General features: G+C 36.7%; 1 protein-coding gene across 3 annotated transcripts in view; it reads right to left on the bottom strand.

The window, feature by feature from the left end:
* Positions 1 to 19,911, bottom strand: part of SPIRE1 (spire type actin nucleation factor 1) — a 209,253-nt gene that overhangs the window by 103,556 nt on the left and 85,786 nt on the right. For all 3 annotated transcript variants that reach the window (XM_041764959.1, XM_041764942.1, XM_041764950.1), the window contains exon 4: positions 7,463 to 7,588. In XM_041764959.1, the coding sequence (XP_041620893.1) occupies positions 7,463 to 7,588 (126 nt within the window). The remainder of the gene's footprint in view (positions 1 to 7,462; positions 7,589 to 19,911) is intronic.

The raw sequence follows: 19,911 nt of genomic DNA, 5'->3' as shown, positions 1-19,911 counted from the left end.
ACATCTGTAGTTACTACCTCCACTGATGTTCTGAACCCCTCAAAGTCATCCACAAGGGTTGGAATCAACTTCTTCCAAACTCTGCTAATGTTGATGTTTTGATGTCTTCCCATGAATGCTTTTAATGGTATCTAGACTGGTGAATCCTTTCTAGAAGGTCTTCAATGGACTTTGTCCAGATCCATCATACGCATTACTATCTATTGTAGCTATAGCCTTACAAAATCTATTTCTCAATTAAGAAGACTTGAAAGTTAGAAATTATCCCTTGATCCATGACAAGCAGAATAGACAGTGTGTTAGCAGGCATGAAAACAACATTAATCTCATTGGACATCTCCATCACAGCTCTTTAGCTACATTAGCACTTGCTGCTTCAACTTGTACTTTTATGTTATGGAGATAGCTTCTTTCCTTAAACCTCATGAACTAATCTCTGCTTGTTTCAAACTTGTCTTCTGCATCGTCTTCCCCTCTCTCAACTTCAAAGAACTGAAAAGAGTTAGGGCCTGGCTTGGGATTAGGCTTTGGCTTAAGGGAATGTTGTAACTGGTTTGATCTATCCAGACCACTAAAACTTCCTTCATATTAGCATTTGCTTCCTTAATTCATGTATCCACTGGAGTAGCATGCATTTCAATTTCCTTCAAGAACTTTCCCCTCTATATTCATAACATGGCTAACTGGTGCAGAAGGCCTACCTTTCAGCCTATCTCAGCTTTTGGTATGCCTTCCCCACTAAGCCTAATCACTTCTAGCTTTTGATTTAAAGGGAGACACGTGTGACTTTTGCTTTCACTTGAACACTTAGCGGCGTTTGAAGGGTTATTTACTGGCCTAATGTCAATATTGTGTGTCAGGGAACAGGGATGCCCAAGGAGAGGCAAAGAGATGGGAGCAGCCAGTCAGTGGAGCAGTCAGAGCACACATGTGTCAATTAAGTTCTGTCTTATTTGGGCAGTTTGTGGTGCCCCAAACCCACTACAATAACAACATTAAAGATCACTCATCACAGATCACCATAACAAATATGACAAGAATGAAAAAGTTTAAGATACTGCAAGAGTTACTAAATGTGACACAGAGACATGAACTGAGCAAATAATGTTGGAAAAATGTCACTGATAGACTCGCTTAATGCAGGGGTGCCACAAACCTTTTATTTATTTATTTTTTTAATAAAGACTTTATTTGAGAGAGAGAGAGAGGGAGAGAGCGCACAAGCAGGGAGAGGGAGACGCAGGATTCTGAGGAGAAAGCCCTACGTGGGGCTCGACCTGGAATCATGACCTGAGCCGAAGGCAGATAATTAACAGATTGAGTCACCTAGGCACTCCCAAACCTTTAATTTCTTTAAAAAAAAAAAATCACACAGTATCTGTGAAACACAATGAAGTATGACTGTGTAAAGTATTTTAAGATCTTTAGAAAAAAATACCAAATTAACAGAGTACTTTAGTACTTTTTTTTTTTTTAATTTTTTTTTTATTTTTTTTATTTATTTATTCATGATAGTCACAGAGAGAGAGAGAGAGGCAGAGACACAGGTGGAGGGAGAAGCAGGCTCCATGCACCGGGAGCCCGATGTGGGATTCGATCCCAGGTCTCCAGGATCGCGCCCTGGGCCAAAGGCAGGCGCCAAACCGCTGCGCCACCCAGGGATCCCAACACTGAGGTTTTAGAAGTAAAGTCTTAACCTGGTCCAAATGGATTTTTTTTCCTTCTGCAGTATATGCTGCTTTCTTGAAATTAAGAATATTTTCACTCATTCATGTACGTATGGTGGTCATTTTAACTTTTCCTTAAGAGTGCTAAATTCACACAAGTACTAAAGTACCGGGATCCCTGGGTGGCGCAGCGGTTTGGCGCCTGCCTTTGGCCCAGGGCGCGATCCTGGAGACCCGGGATCGAATCCCACATCAGGCTCCCAGTGCATGGAGCCTGCTTCTCCCTCTGCCTGTGTCTCTGCCTCTCTCTCTCTCTCTCTGTGACTATCATAAATAAAAAAAAAAAAAAAATTAAAACCTCAGTGTTGACATGCAATTTAGGTAACATAAAATCTGTAATTAAATGGCATAGAACGTTCATATGTTCTTAAGTGTCAGGAATTCCACATATTTTATAGCTTGCCTCATCAAGACTCACTATTAAATGAATTTTCATGTGAAATCTAAAGAATATCAAGAGCATTCAAAACCTTAACTATGTCCCCATAACAGTTCTCATTTTTACTAGAAATATTTCGGTCAAAATGTTTCTAATAGTCACAAAGTCAAAACTGACTTACTTCAACCAGACAAAAACCTCTGAAGTTCTGGCAAAACACAGATATAATGTATAAAATAATTTTAGTTCAACAAGTATTTCTGGACTATTTCCTACGTACATGTACTACATTAAAAGTCATACTATAAAAAAAAAAATAAAAAATAAAAGTCATACTATAAATATGATTTAAAACACAGTCATTTATCTCAAGAAGCATCTAGTCCAGCTGTGGAGGAAAAAAAGCACAAAGACGTAAGCAAGTAACTACCACAGAGTATGAGAAGTGCAAGACTGAAGGATGAATAAGATCCAGAGGAACTAGAGGATATAAAACTCTGTTGGCCTGGAGGGAGGTCATGACATTTTACAGAGGAGGCAGTATGTGAGTTTGGTTTACCTGGATAAAAATAGGAGGTCACTAAGCAGACAATGGGAGAAGAGAATTCTCAGAAAGAAGAGGATGTCCAAGGGCCACAAACCTACAATAGCATGACATACTCAGAAACAAGAAATAATTTTGACTAGGCAGTGTAAAATGCAAAGAAGATAGCTTTGAAAAGGATAATAAAAACATAAGTAGGGGAAATACCATGAAGGGCCCTTTGTGCAACAGAATGGAGTTTCAATTTTACTCTAGAGTTGATGGGGAACCATATTAATCAGGGGAGCAATATGGTTCATTCGAATTGCCAGGTGTGTCGTGGTCAGGTAGAATGAGCCAAACTTGTAGTTCCTGCAAGAATGCAAACAAGAGGCCAAAAAAGAATGTTCTGCTTTCTTTGTTCCATTTTTTTCGTCACAGAAGGATACCCCACATGTAGGCAGGTGGGGGAAATCCTCTCACTGCTGAGGAATAGTAAACAAAATGTTCCTGCCATTTTATAGACCTGAGGGCTGGTGGGAGGGAAAAGAGGTACAGAAACAGAAAGCTCTGACTCAGAGGGGAGGAAAGCATGTCAGTCAAGGTCTTGGTGAAAGCGCTTGGACTAGGGATGCAGATGTGTGGATGAGCATGGCTGGCCCAGTGGGAATGGTGAGTGTCCTTGCCATCCCCTGCAGAAAACCAGGGTGTAGAACCCTGGCTGTACCAAGTCAAATGCAGGAGGGCAGCTTCCAATGGTGAGGGTTGCCAGGTCAAGCCTGAAAGATCACATATAGGTATGAGCCTGGGCTAGACTCCTCCTCAGGTCAGATCTGTGATCTCCAAGAATCATTCATGGACAATGTGAAAAACGAAATTAAGGAAGAGGATTCACAGTGACGAGGGGACTGGTAGGAGCTAGTATAACAATCTAGGTTCAACATGTGACCTGAACTGGTAAAGTGACTGACTGAACCTAGTCCACACGGGAAAGGAAGGGCTGATAAACTGGGAGAAAAATGGGGGAATCAAAAGACTGGAAGATGGGCTCAGATAGCAGGGAGGGATAGAGCTTGATGGGCAGAGGTTACAGCCAGGAAGTGAAGAATTGGGGCCCAGGATTTCTAAGGTGGAATAATCACAGGTGGTCATGAGGCAGGTAGGCAGAGTAGTGAAATAGAGGAGAAGTCAAAGATACAGAGCTATAGCTTCTTTTTATCAAAGAACTCACACAAGATGGTGGCAGATGATAGGGACAGTGGATTTAAGAATAATGAAGTAGTTAGCATGAGCTTTCTGTACAAGAAGAGCAGTTGTTTGGAAGCAGAAGAGAGAGAGAATATTATCAACTCACTGCAGTGCAGAGATATGAAGATATGCCAGAGAGAGCAGTTTCCTAGAGAAGGAAGCAGCAGGAAGTACTATTGTCAGGGAAAAGAGCAGTCTGAGAAGACCCTCAGGGCACTGAGGAGTCCTCTCTAAAAATAGAGCAGTTTTCAGAGAGAAGAGTGAAAAGTAAGGAAACAGAAGAGGATATGAGAAAACAGGACAGAATCAGTATCTAAAAAGAGCTAAATCTGGGGTGGTGCCAAAGGATGACATGATGAGATGAGGCTGAAACCATCTCAGAGGCCCCAGCCTCAGTCAGAGCCTGGCTAGTCTCTGCGGGCACTGCCACACAGCTACCAGCCACTGTTGTTTTACTCTGCTTGTGAGATTTTTATTTAAATAAACTTCAATAACATTTAAATTTCTTTCTTAGAATGTGTTTGACAAAGTTCTCATCAAAGGCAAAAAATTTTTCAGCACACTGAAGTAGAGTAGAAAAAATACTTGTTAACACAATTCTTTAAGCTTAGGCATGATTCCTGAGAATGTGTGTGTTGGAAGGACTTCAATGGTGCATTTAATTTACTTTACTAACCCCACAGGACTACACTTATTCCCTAAAAATAATGCTTGTTTCTCTGGAGAAGGCAGTCTCAAGCTTAACAAGCAGGGGAAGACAATTACAAGCTTAAAAAGTAATCTTTTCTACTATTTACTAAACCTTAATTGAGGATGTACTTTCAGATGTTTACTCTGAAGCATTTAATCAGATCTTATATCCTCTGGTTCTGTCCAAGAGGGAAAGCTAGTCTATGATGTATTTATAATTATTCTTCAAATAAATAGCTCATCCTTTTCCATTCTTTGAAGATTTTCTCCTAGGTCTAATTCTATAAAAATCCTAAAAAAAATAAACAGCTTTTCATTGGCCTGTAACAAAAAGACTAAAAAAAAAAAAAAAAAAAAAAAAAGACAGACTATGAGCAGTATCCAGGTTGGGACAGAAAAGGAATGCTTAGAGCTCTTATTCATACATATAAAATGGATTTATTTAAGGTGATTTATTAAGGGTGATCTGGATGACACATCTGTCACTTATTACCAGAGCTAGTCTTATTAGGCTAGTATAGGTTAGTATTTTCCTTCTGCCCTTACATAACCCATTGTATCCCTCCTCAAACTCTGGGTCATCATAAATTTTAAACTGGTGCTTCAGATAAACTTTGTACTTTAGTCATAAAAGAAATGATATCCATCACATATCATGTACAGAGTTCTTACTGTGTGCTAGATGCTGTGCTGCTTTATATAGATCTCATGAATCTTCAAAACCATCTGTATAATATACAATATGGTGATTCAACTTGTAAATAAATTAGAGTGATTCTCTTTGGATTCTACACATAACATTTTAACTCACAGACACTGATGAATAATAGTGAAATAAAATAGCTAAATTAGATTCTCAACTATATGAATATAAATTCCAATCACCTTCACTAAGTATTTATCCAAATCCACATTAAACAGTTAAATTATCAAATGTGTAGCCTCCTTCCTGAGTTCCTATCCCTTCCCAAAAAAGGTGCTACATCTCTTAAAATCGGAAAAGAGTGGCAGAAAGACAGTAAAAAGCAAGTCATATGGGAAATTGATTGTACTAATTCAGTAGCATTTTATTTCTCATTTGTAAGGAAGCTTTACAAAAATCTTTGTTTTATAAAGTGGATTCACACACTTTAAACACAAGGGTAAAAAATAGGAACAAATTTAATTTTAAACAAAATCCAGAAATGAAAGAAGAGGAATAACAATTGAAACCAAAGAAATAAAAAAAAAAAAAAAAAGAAACCAAAGAAATACAAAGGATAAGAGAATATGATAAAAAAATTATACACCAACAAATTGGACAATCTAGAAAAAATAAATTCCTAGGAACATATAACCTCCCAAAACTGAATTAGGAAGACATTGACAATTTGAGCAAATTATTAGCAATTAAACTAAGTTATTAAAAAAAACTTCCAACAAATAAAAGCCCAGGACCAGATAGCTTCATAGGTAAATTCTACCAAACCTGTAAAGAGTTAACATCTGTTCTTCTCAAACTATTCCAAAACATAGAAGTAAAGCTTCCAAATTCATCCTATTAGGCCAGAATTACCCTGATACCAAAACCAGATAAAGACACCACAAAAAAAAAGAGAACTATAGATCAGTATCTCTGATGAACACAGATGTAAAAATCCTCAAAATACTAGTAAACATAATCAAAACACAATCCAATCCACAACCCAATCCGTGAGACTAATTCACCACGATCAAGTGGGATTTATTCCTGGGAAGCAAAAGTGGTTCAATATTCACAAATCAATCAACATGATACATCACATCAACAACAACAAAAAGGATAAAAACCATAGGGTCATTTTAATAGATGCAGAAAAAGCATCTAACAAAGCACAAGATCCATTCATGATAAAAACTTTCAACAAAGTAGGTTTAGAGGGAACATCTCAACACCATAAAACCCCCAATAGTCCAATTTAAAAATGGCCAAAAGACATGAATATACATTTCTCCAAAGACATCCAGATGGCCAACAGACACATAAAAAGATAGTCATCATCACTCATCATCAGGAAAATGCAAATCAAACTCACAATGAGATATCCTCTAACACTTGTCAGAATGGCTAAAATCAAAAACAAAGAAACAAGTGTTGGCAAGGATGTAGAGAGAAAGGAACCCCCGTACAGTATTGGTGGGAATGCAAAATGGTGCAGCCACTGTGGAAGACAGTATGGAGGTTCCTAAAAAAATTAAAAATAGAATTACCATATGATCTAGTAATTCCACTACTGGGTATAACACAAAAAAATATGAAAACACCAATTCAAAAAGATATATGTACCCCTATGTCTACTGGAGCACTGTACAATAGCCAAATTATGGAAGTAGCCCAAGTGTCCATCAGCAGATGAATGGATAAAGATGATGTGGTATAGATCTACAAGGGAGTATTACTCAGCTATACAAAAGAATGGGATCTTGCCATTTGCAACAACATGGATGGATCTAGAGGGCATAATGTCAAACTAAATAAGTCAGAGAAAGACAAATATGATTTGATTTCATTCTTATATGGAATTTAAGAAATGAAAGACAAAAAAAATAACATACTCTTAACTACACAGAACAAACTGATGATTGCCAGAAGGGATGTGGGTGGGACAATGGGTGATAGAGGTGAAAGAGATTAACAGTACACTTAGGAGAGCACTAAATAATATACAGATTTCTTCAATCACTATATTGTATATATGTCAACTATACTGCAATTTAAAAAAATAGATTCAATTTTGCCTATTGATTCCTTCCTAAATAATTTTCAATGCTCACCATAAGGATGACAATAAATATTTTAAATATTATGATGGACAGTGTTGAAAATTCAGGTTAATCTTTCACAATGCCAAGAAGTATGAAAGGAGTAGTACTCACCTCCTTTGCACTCTTAATCTTAGTCAGAAATGTATGCAGCTCCATTGTTTCTGCAAACAGTGCACGACATACTGCCTGATAATGATTTGGTGCCTCTGATTCAGTTGGAAGATGAGCAGCACATAACTACAGAAGTGGAAAATAAAATAATAATGCTCATTTATTATTTTGGGGTTTTGGTACCTTAAAAACAGACATACCTCATATATTCGTATTTTTATATCAGATAGCAAGGCAATTCCCATCATCCAAAACCCAATGCATCACAAAACCATCAGTAAAATCTAAACAATTATATAGAAAAAGTGCTCCACTTACAAACACTCAACAGCACAGATGAACTTAGTAGAATTCATTTGAAAATGATTTCTATTTGAAAATGATAGGGTTGCAAGTAGAAAAGGAGTTTACCATATACTGAGTATTAATCATAACACAGGTGTTTTAATAGCTATCATTTATTTTTTTACCATGTCAGGCACTGTATTTGACATGTCATATACACAGCATAGTAACACTCAGTCTTCAGTGTAACCCTGAATTATCTCCATTTTATAGCAAAGGAAACTGAGGCTAAGAGGACTTACGGGGTCCACAGTCAGAAAGTTGCCATGAGGGAGAATTAAACACAGTCTTACAGGATTTTAAAGCCTAGGCTCAACCCAATATATGCTGAATTGTGTTAGGTGGTAAAAAGACTGCCAGAATGGCACATGGACCATTGGGAAGATGTCGCATCAGTAAATGGAAAGTGGAGCAGAGGGCAGGGGGCAGAGTAACTCCACTGGTGGTAGCTCCAGTCCTAATGTCCTTTGCTGTACATAGTCCATAATGCCCAAAACTACTGGTAGGTAGGAGATGCAATTCAGCATCATGCACAACAACTTAGGAAAAAAAAACAAACACCATTTAATTTATTGATTGGAAATACACCCTATCAAGAGTCTAATGTATGGGAATTAATTTACCTTTTTATAAAGTAATAATTTAGTATCCATGTACTATAGTTATGTTTTAAGGTACCTCATTTGCTTTAAAAAGCTGTTGAGTTCTCCCTTCTTTACTATATTTGGTAAAATTGACATTAATACAATTACTGAAAATATACACTTTACTTTTTTTTTTAAGATTTTATTTATTTGAGAGAGAATGAGAGAGAGCACAAGCATGGAGGAGGGACAGAAGGAGAGGGAGAAGCAGACTCCCTGCTGAGCAGGAAGCCCCATGCGGGTGACTCTAGAATCATGACCTGAGTTGAAGGCAGATGCTTAACCAACAGAGCCACCCAGGTGACTCCAAAATATATATTTTAATGATTTCTATCCATTGGAGAGTGAAAGATGTCTTTGTAGATTGTATTATCCTTCATAATGTGGCCTTTGTTTTCATTTGCAATTAATATCATATGCAATTTACTAGATTACTATCTTTAATAAAGCATATTCTTCTCAAGAAAAATATCTTGGGTTTCAGCAAGAAATTTTCTCTGCAGTACCCAAAACAAGGCTAAGAACTGATATATGAGAAAGCATGAAAAGCAAAAATTTCACAAGCTATATAATGGAATATTACTCAACCATAAAAAGAATGGAACCTTGCATTAGCAATGACATGAATGGAGCTACAGAGTATTATGCTAAGTAAAGTCGGTCAAAGAAAGATGCCATATGATTTCATTTATACATGGAATTTAACAAAACAAAAAGAGCAAAGGGGAAAAAAAGAGAAGCAAACCAAGAAATAGACTTTTAACTATAGAGAATAAACTTATGAGAGGAGAGAGGGTGGGAGGATGAGTAAAACAGGTAATGGGGAGTAAGGGGTACACTTGTGAAAAGCAATGGGTGATGTATGGGAAGTACTGAATCACTATGTTGTACACCTGAAACTAACGTATGTTAACTGGAATTAAAAAACTTAGTCTCACAGAGTAACGATGAACAGAGAGTATACTTTTTGCTCAATTATTTTTGTATACAGAAGACAGCTTCCAATATATAATTATCATTTCCAAGATAATGAAAAACAACTACAAGAGTTTCATCTTTCTCTAATGATCCCGTAATTTTAAATTCTAATTACGTGATGTATAATATGGCAAAATATTTTTTTACTGTAATTGCTGGTAAATTCATTTTACACAAGGACTCATGTGCATGCAAACCTCTGTTTTACACAACAGTTTCACAAAACAAAACTTACACATTGAAGTGATTTCACGATCAAGAGGAAAACATAGGGATAAACTTTCTTGTTCGTGGATTTGGTAATGATTTTTTAGATAGGACACTAAAGCATAACCAACAACCACAAAATGGATAAATTAGACTTCATCGAAGTTAAAAGTTTTTACACTTCAAAGGATACTTTCAAGAAAGTTAAAAGGCCCACATAATGGGGGAAAATACTTGCAAATCAGATATTTGATAAAGGTCTTTATATATTCAGAATATATAAAGAACTTTCTAAAATATTATTTATTTTACAGGGGGAGGGGTAAAAGGGGGGTACTCAAGCAGACTCCCCACTGAGCACAGAGCCTGACACTGGGCACCATCTCACAACCTTGAGATCATGACCTGGACCAAAACCAAGACACCACTATAAAGAACTCTTTAATCGCAGCAAAAAGACAACCCAATTTAAAAATTGAGGAGACAGAACATGAGAGACTCCTAACTCTGGGAAACGAACCAGGGGTGGTGAAAGGAGAGGTGGGCAGGGGTTGGGGGTGACTGGGTGACAGGCACTGAGGGGGGCACTTGATGGGATGAGTACTGGGTGTTATTCTATATGTTGGCAAATTGAACACCAATAAAAAATAAATTTATAAAAAAATAAAAAGTAATAAAAAAAATAAAAATTGACTTAAACAGACATATTTCCAGAGAAAATATACAACAGATCAAAAAGTACATAAAAAAGATGCTCAGCACCATTAGTCACTAGAGAAATGCAGGTCAAAACCACAATGAGATACCACTCAGACCCAGTAGGGTGGCTACAAGACCAAAAACCCAAAATGGAAAATAAATGTTGATGAGAATGTGGAGATAATGGAACCCTTGTGTATTGCTGGTGGAAATGTAAAATGGTACAGCCACTATGAAAAACAGTTTGGTGGGACACCTGGGTGGCTCAGTGGTGGAGCATCTGCCTTTGGCTCAGGGTGTGATCCTGGAGTCCTGGGATTGAGTACTGCATTGGGTTCCCTGCAGGGAGCCTGCTTCTCCCTCTGCCTGTGTCTCTCTGCTTCTCTCTGTGTCTCTCATGAATAAATAAATAAAATCTTTAAAAACAAAAACAAAAAACAGTTTGGTGATTTGTCAAAAAGTTACCATGTGATCCAGCAGTTCCATTCTTAGGTGGAATATAATTAACCTTGACCAACACAGGTTTGAACTGCTCAGGTACACTTACATGCAGATTTTTAAAATATATAAACTATGTATTGTGTTTATGTTAAAGCTTCTGGTCAATAGCCAGCACACTTAGCAGTTAAGATTTTGAGGAATCAAAAGCTGTATGCGAATTTTCAGCTGTGCTGGGGGTCAGTGTCCCTAACCTCTGCACTATTCAAGGGTCAACTGTTTATCAAAAAGAATAGAAAGCCAGTGTTCAAACAAAAACTTGTATACGGATGTTCATACCAGCAACTCTCCATAGCAGCCAAAGGTGGAAACAATTTAAATGTTCTGAACTGGTATGTGGAAAAACAAATGTGGTATATACATAGAATGAAATCTTATTCATTGATAAGAAGGAATAAAGTACTGACACACACTATAACATGGATGAACCTTAACAACATTACACTAATAAGTAAAAGCAGCCAGATACAAAAGGTCATATATTGTATGATTCCACTTATATGAAATTCCCAGACTACACAACTCCACAAAGTCAGAAAGCTGATTAGTGTTTGCCAGGAGCTGAAAGACAAGGGATATAAGTGATGACTATGGGGTTTCCATTTGAGGTGAGAGAAAAGCTCTGGAATTAGATAGTGGTGATGGTTGAACAATATTGTGAATACACTTAATGCACCTAAATTGGACACTTTAAAATAATTTAAATGATAAGTTGTATGTGTATTTTACCACAATTTAAAATGTTTTAAAAGCTTAACAAAGAAAAACAAAATTCCACAGTCTCCACTGAGACAGAGGGAGAAATAGTCCCAAAAAGGAAAAATAAGTGGTTATTTCACTGTACATGAACTTTTTATTTTTGTTCTTTCTCCTAAATGCATCATTTCATTTAATCCTTACAACAGTTCAATTTAGATATGGAAGCAGATTTAGAACAGCTAAAATAATTTACCCAAATCACACAGCTAGGCAGCAGAACGGGAGTTGAACCCAAGCAGTCTACCTCTAGAAGCCAAGTTCCTATGAATGTATATCATATCACTCTTAACCTAGAATGAATGTGTATTACTTTTATATTAAAGAAAAACATGTTTTTAAAGTATATAAGCATACAGCATGGTATACAATAAAACTATCTTTTACAGTAACCAAAAAAGAGAACAATATGGGGGAAGGGGAACATAATTAGCAGGAGTAGGTTCTGTCCTATATTTATCAACATGAGGTTATATGACCTTAGACAATCTGACTTTGCTAGGTTTCTGTTTATTTCAAGGGAGGACTTGGACTATGTTCTCTCTTACTTAATCTACTGGTCTGTTCTATGACTAATTTTTTAAGTCCAGCTTTAAGTCCCACCTAAGGGCTAATGACTCCCCAACTCCTACTCTAGGCCACTCCTGATATCTGTTTATCAGTCAGAAAAAGAGCTATTTTACTTTTCTTCTTTTTAAAAATATTTTATTTTTTTATTTGAGAGAGAGAGTGAGCATACATGAGAGAGTGCACAAGTGGGGAGTGGGAGGGTAGAGGGAAAGGGAGAAGCAGACTCCCCGCTGAGCAGGGAGCCCAACTCAGGGTTTGGTCCAAGGGTTTTGAAATTATGACCTGAGCAGAAGGCAGACACTTAACTGAGCCAATCATGTGCCCTATTTTACCCTTATTCTTGAAAGATATTTTCCTAGGCAAAGAATGTTAGGTTCTATTTTAAAACTTTGAAAATATTATTCCATATGTCTTCCAGCTTCAACTGTTTCTATTGAGAAGTCATTGCAGTCTAATTTTTCCTCTAAGATTTTAGATTTTCTATTTGTGATTTTCAGCAGTTTATAAAGAAATTAAATTATTTTCATATTATTTTACTTGCTCTTGATTTGTAAAGCTTCTTGAGTTAGTGGCATAGTGTTTTCCACAGTTTTGGAAAATACTAATGTATTTACTATGTCAGTTATTACCTCAGTATGTATTAATTTTTAGTATTCAAATACTTCTTCTATCCTCCCTCTTCCTTGTTCTCCCCCCTCCCTTTTTTAAAGGATTTTATTTATTTATTTCACACACACACACACACACAGAATACAAGCAGGGGGAGTGGCAGAAGAGAGGGAGACTCCTCACTGAGCAGGGAGCCCCATGTAGAACTCTATCCCAGGACCCTGGGATCCTGACCTAAGCCAAAGGCAGACACTTAACTGAGCCACCCAGGAGCCCCTTCCCTGCTCTCCTTTTAGGACTTTAATTAAATGTACTGCCTTTGTATCTGACCCTCTATTCTGTACTGTGTCTCTTTTCTTCACTCTGCGTATTTTCTACTGACAATATTTCATTTCATTCTTTCTCTTCAAAGGTCTGTCTATTAAAACCATTCACTAAACTTTTATTTCAGTTACTTTGTTGATTCCAAATTTCCATTTGGTTCTATTTATATATTTTCCAGTTTTCTGCTTAAAGTTTCAAACCTGACTCTTGGAATCCTGAACAAAAATTAAGTCAATCTGACAACTCCATTATCTGGATTCCCTGTATAGAATCATTAATTCTGTTGCTAGAACCCATATAAATTTTCTTAGGTTTTCATTAAACACATAGGACCTTGTTATATATTTTCAACAAAACTTGAAAATACTTGCAAATCTTGTCTAGATAGATGTGATTAGAAAAAAACAAAACAAAACAACCTACAATACTTTCTAACATTTTGAAACATTTTAAGTTTGTCAAGGGACGCCTGGGTGGCTCAGCGGCTGAGCGTCTGCCTCTGGCTCAGGGCATGATCCTGGGGTCCGGGGATCAAGTCTCACATCGGGCTCCCTGCATGGAGCCTGCTTCTCCCTCTGCCTGTGTGTCACTGCCTCCCTCTCTCTCTTTCTCATGCATAAATAAAATCTTTAAAAAAAATAATTTTTTTGTCAAATAAGTTAGTAGTATCTGTATTTTTGAATACACCAACTAGGAGAAAAAAAATTCTGCTTTTTTTTTTTTTTTTTTTAAGTAGACTCCACACCCAGCAAGGAACTTGAACTCACAATCTGGAGATCAAAATCTGAGCTGAGCTCACTATTGGACGCTTAATTGACTGAGTCACCCAAGTGCCCTGAAAAAAAATTTTATTTGGTATCATATCAAAGATGTATGCCAATAACTCAGAAATTCTATATATTATCCACTGACTTTTTTTACCCTATTTAGTTATCAAAACACTATACAGAACATCAAATTTTTCTTAAAACTTTGGCACAATTGAGAATAGAGTTTTTGCTTAAATTCTAAATTCCAAAGCATTTAGTAATCTATCACCCTTTGCTTAGAAACATGTAAATGCAAGGTTTGTAAGCTCTATCATCCCAGAAAAGAAAATGGTATAACCAAATGATATCTTCTGAGATCTTTAGAATTTATCACATTATAGTTCTTTGTTGATTATATTAGACTCCAGGATTTCCCCATATTTTATTGTCAACCGCTGAAATTCAAATGTTTTTAAAATTGTTCAGTGCACAAAGCTTAGCATTTTATTTGCAAAACCTAAGTAAATTATTGTAAACTATAACTAAAACATTTTGCCTAATGAATGTAATCATATATTTATCATAATAACTACACAAAGAAAATACTGCACAAAGAACATCTTCACTAAATTTAGCATCATATAGTTAGGATAAGTTATTAAATTTTTGCCTAAATCAGTAAAAACAAATTAGTATGTTCCCAGCAAATTTCAAAACTTAAAGAATACAACATTCTGAAGTATAGAGTATTGAAGTTTCTTTCTCTGTAGTCTAATAGGACTGATGAACATTGGTCGCCTAACTAACCTAGGTTCACAGGGATCTTAATTCAGTAATGACAAGCTCAAACAAACATTTTGCCTTCCCTTGTATATCCTCCATTAAACCTAGGTCATATACATACATAAATGAAAATAATAGATTTATCCTGTATCAGTTGTGTTTTTTTAGATTTATTTATTTATTTATTTATTTATTTATTTATTTATTTATTTATTTAAGAGAGAGAGAGAGAGAGAGAGAATGAATTCGAGCAAGAGTGAGTGCAGGGAGGGACAGAGGGAGAGGGAGAAAGAAACTTTAGCAGACTCCTCTTTGAGCGTGGGGCCCAACTTGGTGCTCCATCTCAGAGCTGAGATCATTACCTGACCTGAAACCAAGAGTGGGTTGTTCACCAACTACACCACCCAGGGGCTCCTGTATCAGCTATTTGTAATACATGTACATTTTGAAAATGAAGAAAAACTCTGCACTGGGCTAATCTACTTTGCTGTAATAAAATTAAATGCATAAAGCTTGTTTCTATTCGAAATCATTTTCTACAGTACTATTCTTAAACTTTTCCCACGAGTTTTCAAAATTGTATACAAATTTTGACATTACAAGGCAAACCAAAAAACCTGCTAGCTTTTTATAAGCAGGGCTTATTGCGTTAAACTTATGCTTGTATTTGCAGAAACATGCATTTTGCCTTAAATTATGAATTAACACTGAAAGCATAGCTTATAATACTACTCACAGCCAATTCCATACTTAATTTACTAAAATTTTACAATCTTTTATGTATTATATAAATAGTAAACAATAAAAGGAATGGAATTTCTAAAGCTAAATGGTTCACCGTGAATCACACCACCACTAATACACTACTTCAAATTACCAGTTTCATTCATTCATTATCCATATACCAGTATATGCAGAACATCATGGTCTCTTTCATTTATTAAAGCAGAAGTTTTCCTATTGCTAAATAACTCACAGAATTATAATTTTAGAGAATATATAATAGTCCATCTAGTTGATGCATCATCTCTTTGCCATTTATTTCATTTTAGAATAGTATAAATAATGGTGCAAAACATACCTTCAGTGTATCCATGTAACATTTTCTTCTTTTAAAAATTATCTCTTTGAATAGATTCTTGACTATGGAGAACAAACTGATGGTTACCAAAGAGGTGGGTGGGGAGATGGGTGAAAATAGGTGATGGACATAAGGAGTGGACTTGTGATGAACAGCAGGTGTTGTATGGAAATGTTGAATCACTGTATTGTACACCTGAAACTAATATTACACTGTATGTTAAGTAAATGGAATTTAAATAAAAAACTTTAAAATAATCTTTTGGTACAGAGAACAGATAGGCAGTTGGCAGAGATAGGGGTGGGAGGAGGAGCCTGGGAAATATGGGTGAAGGAGGTCAAAAAGCACAAACTTACCATTATAAAATAACTAAGTCCTAAGGATGTAACACACAGCATAGTGATCACAGTTAGAATACAGTATTGTATATATGAAAGTTGCTGAGAGAGTAAATTTTAAAATTATCATATGAAAAAATATGTGTAACTATGTGTGGATGTATGGATGGATACACAATATATACATAAGTCATTAAGCAGTATACCTAAAACTAACATAATATGTCAATTGTATCTCAATTTAAAATTTCTTCTTTTAAGTGGCTGCTTGGAGATTAATTTCCACTGGGTGCAAGGCACACAGTTATAAGGTGCTAGGAAAAGCTTATGGCTTGGATAGTGAAGAGTGGGGTTCTCTCAACTTCCTCTTTGGTGTTTTGCTCTTTTGATATAGAAAAGTCAAACTGCCTCTGCTTGCTGCAGCCTACCTAGTCTACAGGGAGGGAAGGATAGGGGTTCTGATGAACCTAGTACCTTCTGAAGCCTGGCAGTAGCCACTGAGGATTGGAGCCCAGGGTTGGCTTTGCCAGGCTGGCCACCAGGCTGCTTCCTCATGGCTTCCAGAACTCAGTCACAGGTCATTGTCCTGCTGGAGGCCTGGGAAGCTTCTGAGGGTTCTGGGGAACCCAACACTGTAGCCATGAATGAGAGTGTGGACTTCTTGATAAAGAAGTTTGTCCACCAGGGACTGCTTGGCCTTGGGGAGTGAGGGATGCCTTCCACAGGATACTCTGCACTTCTGCTGGAGCTGTTACTGGGTTGAATGTGGAACCCCAGCTGTGCTGGTAATAGTCATGGGTGGCCATGAGTGAGAGCCGCTGGAGGGGATGGCTGCCATGCTGTTGTGGACTGGTGGAAACCTTGGTGGCTACCCCTCCAGAGCCCTGGCATGTGATCACAGGTGGCAGGGATGGGGACACTAGGCCATAGAGCCCATGTGCATAGAACACTGAAGGCCGCTCCATGACCCAAATGTGTGAAGGGTGCATATGCGTAGATGTGTTTGCTTGTATCGGGGCACTGCACTACCAAAAACTTACCTCTCTGAAATATTTCTAACATTAGTATTACTATCATCAATGATTATTCTGGATATTTTTACATATTTTAATTTTTTATATGAAAAAAACTTCAAAACAAAACTAGGTCAACAATATATGAATCAGCATATACCGATCCCCTAACTTTAATGATCCATTCATGGCCAATCTTAATCTACCTTCCTCACCTGCTCAGCCCTACCCTCCAGGATAGCAAATCCCAAAAATCTGTGTCTCATACATTCTTTGAAAAATAACTATAATAGTACCATCATATTAAAAATATGAGTAATTTCTGGGGTGCTTAGTTGGCTTAGTCAGGGGAACATGCAACTCTTGATCCCGGGGTTATAAGTTCCAGCCCCACCTTCGGTGTAGAGATTACTTAAAAATAAATTTTTAAAAAAGATTTATTTACTTATTTTAATGGGGGAGGGGCAGAGGGAGAGAGAAACCCAAGCATACTCCACACTTTGCAATAGGGCTCCATCTCATGACCCTGAGATCAGACCTGAGCCAAAACCAAGAATCCAACACTTAACTGAATACTCCACCCAGGTGCCCCAAAATCTTATAAAAACATATGAGTAATTTCTAATATCATCAAGTATAACATAAGAGGTCAAACTTTCCTGATTACCTCAAATATGTACACAAATTTTTACAATTTATTTCTCTTAATTGGAATCTATTTGGGTCCACTTACTGCAACTGGATGCTATGTGTCAAGTTTCTTTTAATCTAAGTTTTTCCTTTCTCTCTTTCCATATATCTTGAGTTTATTTACTATCGAAATTACATGATTTGTCCTACAGAGTTTCCCACAATCTGAATTTCACTGATTGCATCCATATGGCGTTATTTAAAATGCTTCTACGTCCTCTGGATTTCCCGTAAACTCTACTTGGATCTAGAGGCTTGATTAGAGAGAAGATTGGGGTTTTTTTTTTCTGTCTGCTGATTTGGCAAGAATACTTCCTAAGTGGTGTTGCAAACTTCCATCAGGAGTACATAAAGTCTGCTGGTCTCTAGTGATTCCACAATCATTACTGCTATTCTTTCTCTGGAATTAGAAATCACCATTTTGCAACTCCTATCATGCTATTTTCACATATTAGCTGGAATACTTTTATAAAAAGAAACTTTACAAAACTAAGTGGATACCTAAGGTGCTGGTTTGTATGGAAAAGATAGGATGAATATGCTTTCCATTTATTTGCGAATTCTTGAAATAAGTTGGTTCCCTAACAAGCCTCTAAAGGTGCCCAATGAGGGTCTTACTATCATGTATGTGTTCACAGAAATCAGAATATTTGATGTGTTTTAATCCATCACAGCTGTTATTCTTCCTGATGATCAAATTCTTCCGTCTTTGACAAATGGGAACCTCTTCGTGTTGGCTTCTGAGTCCTTTTTATACAATCTAGTAACCATGGATAGTCTGTTTTCTGGTATGACAAGTTGTTCCAGGCTATTTCAGACCTTGCCTTCGCAGATCCGGAATTAGCCATTTCTCTAAGGAATCCTGGGATTATTTTAGTGGGGAGTGAGCCTTAGAGAACATAACCTGGTGGGAGCTGGGCTCATTGCTACTATATGGTTATTGCTCTGGAGGTCTTTGTATGTGGTTATATCTCCAACAGGATAATAGCTATGTTCAATTTGCCTTGCATTCAGGGGGAATTTTATATATATAAATATATATTTTTAATTTTATAATTGTGTGAAACATTTATATAATTTGTAATTAAATCTACATAATCAAGCAAAGTCATAAATGCCTAGCTTTAATCCCTGTCCCAGTTTTTGCTCTGTTCCTTTTCTCTATCTATAGCTAACTTCTTAAGTTTGGTTTATCTTTCCTCTTTTTAAAAAAATATAAACTGCCATTAAACATATTCTTATCCATATCTTTTCTTAAACAAATGCAAGCATACTATACATGCTTTTACAGACCTTCTCTTTTCACAAAAATATATCCCGGAGAGATCTTTCCTCAATACTTTTGGATACCTATATCCCTTCAGATACTCCACTAATTGGCTATACCATAGTTAATTCAACTATTCCTCTATTAACGAACATTTAGGATGTTCTTAGCCTTTTGTTATTATACATTTTTAATAGTTTCAGGCTTTTTAATATACTGCCAAATTATTTTATATAAGGGCTATGAACATTTACAGTGCAGCTCTCAATTAAGTAAAAAAAAATTTACCATGATTTCAGGTATCAAAAAATGAATTTTCCCCATTCTTTTTAAAATTTAAATTCAATTTGACAACATAGAACACCCAGTGCTCATCCGATCAAATGCCCTCCTTAGTGCTCTTCAACCAGTAACCCCATCCCCCCACACTCCTCCCATTCTTCAACCCTTTGTTTCCCAGAGTTAGGAGTCGTTTGTCTTCCTCTCTAATTTGTCCCCACTCAGTTTCCCTCCTTTCCCTTATAGTCTCTTTCACTATTTCTTATATTCTGCATATGAGTAAAACCTGATGAGGATTCTCCTTCTCCGAATGACTTATTTCATTCAGCATGATTCCCTCCATTCCATCCACGTTGAAGCAAATAATTGGTATTTGTCCTTTCTGATGGCTTATATTCCATTGTATATAGAGACCACATCTTTATCCATTCATCTGTCGAAGGACATCAAGGCTACTTCCACAGTTTGGCTATTGTGGACATTGCTGCTGTGAACATTGGGGAGCAGGTATCCCAGTGTTTCATTACATCTGTATCTATGGAATAAATACCCAGTAGTGCAACTGCTGGGTCACAGGGCAGTTCTAGTTTTAACTCTTTGAGGAACCTCTACACTGTTT

Source organism: Vulpes lagopus, chromosome 1 (assembly GCF_018345385.1).
Source record: "Vulpes lagopus strain Blue_001 chromosome 1, ASM1834538v1, whole genome shotgun sequence".
Taxonomy (NCBI): Eukaryota; Metazoa; Chordata; class Mammalia; order Carnivora; family Canidae; genus Vulpes; species Vulpes lagopus.
The sequence above is the reverse complement of the archived record's forward strand: the minus strand, read 5'-3'. Positions and strand labels throughout refer to the sequence as shown.